Source organism: Colobus angolensis, unplaced genomic scaffold (genome assembly GCF_000951035.1).
Source record: "Colobus angolensis palliatus isolate OR3802 unplaced genomic scaffold, Cang.pa_1.0 Scaffold208, whole genome shotgun sequence".
Classification (NCBI taxonomy): Eukaryota; Metazoa; Chordata; class Mammalia; order Primates; family Cercopithecidae; genus Colobus; species Colobus angolensis.
In genome coordinates, this window is record NW_012115244.1 from 762,796 (window position 1) to 769,493 (window position 6,698).

Genomic DNA, 6,698 nt, shown 5'->3' on the forward strand with positions numbered 1-6,698 from the left:
GTGATCCGCCCGTCTCGGCCTCCCAAAGTGCTGGGATTACAGGCTTGAGCCACCGCGCCCGGCCAATTTTTTTTTTTTTAATTGGAGATGGAGTCCGGCTCTGTTACCCAGGCTGGAGTGCAGTGGCACGATCTCTGCTCACTGTACCTTCCGCCTTCCGGGTTCAAGCAATTCTCCTGCCTCAGCCTCCAGAGTAGCTGGAATCAAGGGTGTGTGCCACCATGCCTGGCTAATTTTTTGTATTTTAGTAGAGACAGGGTTTCACCATGTTGCCCAGGCTGGTTTTGAATACCTGAGCTCAGGTAGTCCGCCCGCCTTGGCCTCCCAAAGTGGTAGGATTACAGGCATGAGACACTGTGGCCGGCCGGAAATCCAATAATTTTAAGAACCATGTCCAATGAATTTTTTAAATGCCAAAATGTGAAACAACAAAGAGAAAAATCCACTAAAAATGTCAATCACCAATATAAGATGAAGGATGAAGAGGGACCCCTAACTCCACCTTCAGTCAACCATGGAGATAGCTGAAAGCCTCCAAAAGACAGTCTCTCTTTTTTTGAGATGGAGTCTCACCCTGTTGCCCAGGCTAGAGTGCAGTGGCGTGATCTCCAGAGGCTCACTGCAAGCTCTGCCTCCCGGGTTCACACCATTCTCCTGCCTCAGCCTCCTGAGTAGCTGAGACTACAGGCGCCCGCCATCACGCTCAGCTAATTTTTTGTATTTTTTAGTAGAGACGGGGTTTCACCGCGTTAGCCAGGATGGTCTCGATCTCCTGACCTCGTGATCCGCCTGTCTCAGCCTCATAAAGTGCTGGGATTACAGGCGTGAGCCACCACGCCTGGACAAGACAGTCTTTTTTTTTTTTTTGAGACGGTGTCTCCCTGTCACCCAAGCTGGAGTGCAGTGGCGTGATCTCACCTCACTGCAACCCCTGCCTCCTGGGTTCAAGCGATTCTCCTGCCTCAGCCTCCCGAGTAGCTGGGATTACAGGTGCCTGCCACCACACCCAGCTAATTTTTGTATTTTTAGTAGAGACAGAGTTTCTTCATGTTGGCCAGGCTGGTCTCAAACTCCTGACTTCATGATCCACCCGCCTTGGCATCCCAAAGTGTTGGGATTACAGGCGTGAGCCACCATACCCAGCCTCCTTTTCCTTTCTCTTTTTTTTAAATACTGAGTCTTGCTCTGTTGCTCAGGCTAGAGTGCGGTAGCACGATCACAGCTTACAGCAGCCTCAAGCTCCTAGGCTCAAGCAATCTTCCTGCTTCAGCCTCATGCCTAGCTGGGACCAGGGGCACACACCAGCACGCTTGGCTAATTTTTTAATGTTTTGTAGAGATAGGGTCTCACTATGTTCCTCAGGCTGGTCTCAAATTCCTGGGCTCAAGCAATTCTCCTGCCATGGCCTCCTGAAGTGCTAGGGATGCTCTCCTTTTACCTCAACAACTCAGGGCTTGAAATGTCTACTATTTGGCTTACTAAAGTAACTCTTCAAAATATACTTAAATTGGGCCCTTCACATCCCAAAGAAGAAAAGTGTTTTCTTTTATTGAGACAGAGTTTTGCTTGTCGTCCAGGCCTGAGTGCAGCGGTGCGATCTGATCTCATCGCAACCTTTGCCTCTCAGGTTTAAGCAATCTTCCTGCCTCAGCCTCCCGAGTAGCTGGGATTACGGGCACCCACCACCAGGGCCAGCTAATTTTGTACTTTTAGTAGAGACAGATTTCACCATGTTGGTCAGGCTGGTCTAAAACTCCTGACCTCATGATCCACCCGCCTCGGCCTCCCAAAGTGTTGGGGTTACAGGCATGAGCCACTGCGCCTGGCCAGAAAAGCGTTTTCTTACCGCCTCTTCACTAGGGTCATACAGAGTGCCCTCCAGACGTAGCACGACTGGCTGCTCTCCACCACCACTGCATTGACCATGTCACCTCTCCGGGGTGTGTACCCATCTGGCAGTTTCAAGGAGTCCAAGGTGAAGAAGATGCTTTCCTCTATCACCCCGTTCCTTCCACAGAGGCTAGAGATGCAGACCTGGGAGCACAAAGCTGAGCGTCACGGGAAGCAGGTGCTGCACGACACCAGGGCACAGCTCTAATGCACACCCAAGTCAGCCCAAAGCTCACAAGCTGCACCAGGAAGCTCAAGTCCACCATCCCATAGCACTCGTCCGATATTTCTCTAACACATTTCTCCTTAGAACATTTTAGTACTGTCGCATAAGCTGTAGACCTTAGAATTTAGCTATGTAAGCACTCGGGGTTACTGTTTCCTAAGGAAACACAGCATTATCAATAGGAAAACACACTCCTCTTTGGCCATGACTAAGCTGTATTTTTCCAGGCTCCCAACACATGCAGGAGAAGCCTGGGCTGTGTAAGTTACCCCTGATGGCAGGTCTGCTAGAAGCACAGAGAGGAGCCACTCGTCGGCACGCTACCTTGTCCACGTGCTTGTATCTCAGCGGCTTCACCGAGGTGGCTTCGCTGCTCCATGTGCCGGGCCGGATCCGGTACTCAGCCTCTACCCAGTCTCCCTTGCAGGGCTCGAAGCCTAAAACCGCCAGGGAAAAGCCACGGTAGTGTTAAAGTGTGTAAGTTATTCTGAGGTCGTGGTAGACTGAAATCATTTCTATCATATCTGAGGATACATTTGAACATTTTAAAAGGCACTTTCTACTACTGTGAGAAACATATTTTGGAATTAAAAACCCTGAAGTATTAATATTAACCACTGCAATAAAATGAGCTGAGCTGGAGCCTCTCACTCACACCTCCAGGCTCCAGAAGGTGCACTGTGCATGCTCATGGCAGTCTTGCCCCATGTGGCACATCTGAGGGCAGGTGGCATCCCCCTTCCCCTGTCCTGTAGTGTTTGTGGCACCTCCCTGTCAGGGACACACACATGGTGCTCAGGGACAGAGAGACACCTGCGCTCAGGTGTGAGGGAAGCACTCAATGGTCCAGCCAGCCCCTCAGTGTGCCAGAGAGCTGGGCTGTGGCCTCAGCCATGGCCTGCCGGACGCAAGACACCACTGGGCCTCCCGCAGCTGGTAGAAAACTGCAGGTTCAGTGACATGAAGTGGCTGAGCAGTGCTGATAGAACAGAGAGGTGGTCTGCACAGGTCTGCCATGGTACAGGTAGTTAAAATCTTTTTGTTATTTTGCAATAAGCACTCTGGAAGCTCAAAAAAAAGTGTATAATTGAATACTGAGTTTGTGTCTCCAGAAAGCTGGTGATGAACACGTAACAGCACAAATATCAGCTGACATCTACATTCAACATGTGAGCCATGGTGAAATCACTGTCTATGTGAAAACAGAGGCCGGGCGCAGTGGCTCACGCCTATAATCCCAGCACTTTGGGAGGCTGAAGTGGGCAGATCACGAGGTCAGGAGATCGAGACCACGGTGAAACCCCGTCTCTACTAAAAACACAAAAAATTAGCCAGGCACGGTGGTGGGCACCTCTAGTCCCAGCTACTCGGGAGGCTGAGGCAGGAGAATGGTGTGAACCTGGGAGGCCGAGATCGTGCCACTGCACTCTAGCCCGGACCACAGAGTGAGACTCCGTCTCAAAAAAAGAACAGAAAGAAAACAGAAGACACTAAAATATGCTAGGGCACTGACTTCAAGGTCAGGGAGTATTTTAAGAAGACCATGTCCTGGGCCGGATGCAGTGACTCACGCCTGTAATCCCAGCACTTTGGGAGGCCAAGCCAGGCGGATCACGAGGTCAGGAGATCGAGACCATCCTGGCTAACACAGTGAAACCCCATCTCTACTGAAAATACAAAAAAATGAGCCAGGCGTGGTGGTGGGCGCCTGTAATCCCAGCTACTCCAGAGGCTGAGGCAGGAGAATGGCGTGAACCCAGGAGGCAGAGCTTGCAGTAAGCTGAGATTTCACCACTGCACTCCAGCCTGTGCGACAGGGTGAGACTCCATCTCAAAAAAAAAAAAACAGAAAGTAAAAAGATATATACCTTTGGAAAGAAACAATGTTATCCCCAAGCCCTATTTTCAAACATCTAAAGTACTTTAGTACCTCAGTATTCCTGTAACACTAACTTAGATCATAACACTACAATTAAATGGAAGCAACAACTACCCAGAAATTACTGACTGCATTTAACAAATGAACACAAAACACATAAAAACACAAGTTTAAACAGTGACCTGGTTGGGTGCGGTGGCTCATGCCTGTAATCCCAACACTTTGGGAGGCCGAGGCCGGTGGATCATCTAAGGTCAAGAGTTTGAGACCAGCCTGACCAACCTGGTGAAACCCCATCTTTACTAAAAATACAAAAAATTAGCTGGGCATGGTGGTGTACACCTGTAATCCCAGCTACTTGGGAGGCTGAGGCAGGAGAATCAATCGAACCCAGGAGGCAGAGGTTATAGTGAGCTGAGATCACGCCACTGCACTCCAGCCTGGGCAACAGAGTGAGACTCCATCTCGAAAAACAAAAACACAAAAACAAAACAGTGACCTGTCTCCTCTCCCGAAGTCCACTCAATATCTAAGACCCTCTGTGTAAAGCCAGCACCTGGAGAAGCTACTCTAATCCCCAAACCCTCTCAACAGACAAAGCATGCCCAAACCTGATCCCTTCAATGACGTGTGTAGCCATCGCAAACAGGGTTGTGTTCCGTCATCCAGGCTGCAGTGTAGTAGCTGGATCATAGCTCACTGCAGCCTCCAACTCCTGGGCTCAAGCGATCCTCCCGTCTCAGCCTGACAAAGTGCTGGGATTATAGGCACGAGCCACTGTGCCTGGCCCATAACAATTCTTTAAAAGACAAAACCTAATTTTAAATGTGAAACATAGACCCTTGAGCGTACCTTCGCACACACTCTCCAGAGAGAAGTAGGTGGTCTGACTGATATAGCCTGCGCCCTCCACCAGAGAAGTCACACAGCCAATCAACACTCGGGGGCTGCAGTCTGAGAGACTGCCTTGGTTTCTGCTGTCATCTTCCCATTTATCAGAGACAGCTTCTACCTGTAAAACAAACACACTGCTCTTTAAACCATAATACAAGAACTATAAGAAAAGCAAACTACAGGCTGGAATGCCTGTCTGAGTCCATTAGGGCTGCAAGTCCAAGATCAAGGCCCTGGCAGATTCGGGGTCTGGTGAGGGTCCTCTTCCTGGTTCACAGTCGGTGTCTTCCTGCTGTGTCTTCACATGGCAGAAAGGGCAAAGGGGTTCTCTGGGGTATGTTTCATAAGGGCTCTGCCCCTGTGACCTAATCACCCACCGAAGCCTCCTAATAAGATCACGCTGGGGTCAGAATTTCAACATACATATTTTGGGGGACACCTACATTGAGTCTACAGCAATCCCTTATGAACACTGATGCAAAAATCCTCAACAAACTATTATCAAACTGAATGCAGCAGCATATTAAAAGGATTATATCCCATGACTAAATGGGGTTTATCCCAGAATGCAAGTGTTTCAACATAGGAAAATCAGTCACCATATTACACTGATGAGGGAAAAAAATCACGATGATCTCAACTGATGCACAAAAAGCATTTGACAAAATCAACACTTTCCGTGATGCACACTCAATACACTAGGAATTGCAGGAATCTCTTCAACACGAGAAAGGCTATAAATAAAAAACTCACAACAAACACCACTCTCAATGGTGAAAGGCCGAAAGCTTTCCTCTAAGATCAGGAACCAGGTAAGGATGCCCATGCTCACTTCAAGACTCTCAAATTTCAATATCTTTATTCACAGATGGTAGGATCTCATCTGTGGAAAACTCTAAAGACTCCACATATGTAAATAAAACAGAAAATGGTTAGAGCTAATAAATGAATCCAGCACAGGACACAAAGTCAACATACAAAAATCAGATTTCCATACATTTTAAACGAAAAATCCAAAAAGGAAATCAAGAAAAAGGATTCCAAAGAAAGAGAAAACAATTCCATTTATAACAGCATTGCTAGGTTAATAAGTTAATCCCTAAGAACACTTAGTAACCTAACTAAGGAGATGGAAGATGCGTACAATGATACTAATGAATGAATTAAATACCTCAATAAACGGCAAGACAACCATGTTCATGAATTTGAAAACCTAGTATTATTATGATGACAATCTTTTTTTTTTTTTTTTTTTTTGAGATGGAGCCTCGCTCTGTCGCCCAGGCTGGAGTGCAGTGGAGCAATCTCTGCTCACTGCAAGCTCTGCCTCCCGGGTTCACGCCATTCTCCCACCTCAGCCTCCTGAGTAGCTGGGACTACAGGTGCCCGCCATCACACCTAGCTAATTTTTTGTATTTTTAGTAGAGACGGGGTTTCTCCGCGTTAACCAGGATGGTCTCGATCTGACCTTGCGATCCGCCTGCCTCGGCCTCCCAAAGTGCTGCGATTATAGGTGTGAGCCACCACACCCGGCCAAGATGACAATCTTAAAACTTAACTATTAAGATGACAATACTATCTAAAGTGATTATAAGTGATTAAGATGTTAATACCTAATTATTAAGATGACAATCTTAAGACTTAATTATTAAGATGCCAATACTACCAAAAGTGATTTATTACACAAATTCAGGCTGGGTGTGGTGGCTCACGCTTGTAATTCCAGCACTTTGGGAGGTCGAGGCAGGCGAATCACTTGAGGTCAGGAGTTCAAGATCAGCCTGGTCAATGTGGTGAAACCCTATCTCT

The 6,698-nt window shown here is 47.7% G+C and overlaps 1 protein-coding gene across 1 annotated transcript in view; it reads right to left on the minus strand.

Annotated features, from left to right (window-relative positions):
• MOV10L1 (Mov10 RISC complex RNA helicase like 1) overlaps positions 1–6,698 on the minus strand; it is a 70,015-nt gene that overhangs the window by 54,232 nt on the left and 9,085 nt on the right. Inside the window, exons 3-5 of the mRNA XM_011942246.1 lie at positions 4,848–5,007; positions 2,441–2,553; positions 1,847–2,034 (exon numbers count right to left, since the gene is read on the minus strand). Of these exons, the coding sequence (XP_011797636.1) occupies positions 1,847–2,034; positions 2,441–2,553; positions 4,848–5,007 (461 nt within the window). The remainder of the gene's footprint in view (positions 1–1,846; positions 2,035–2,440; positions 2,554–4,847; positions 5,008–6,698) is intronic.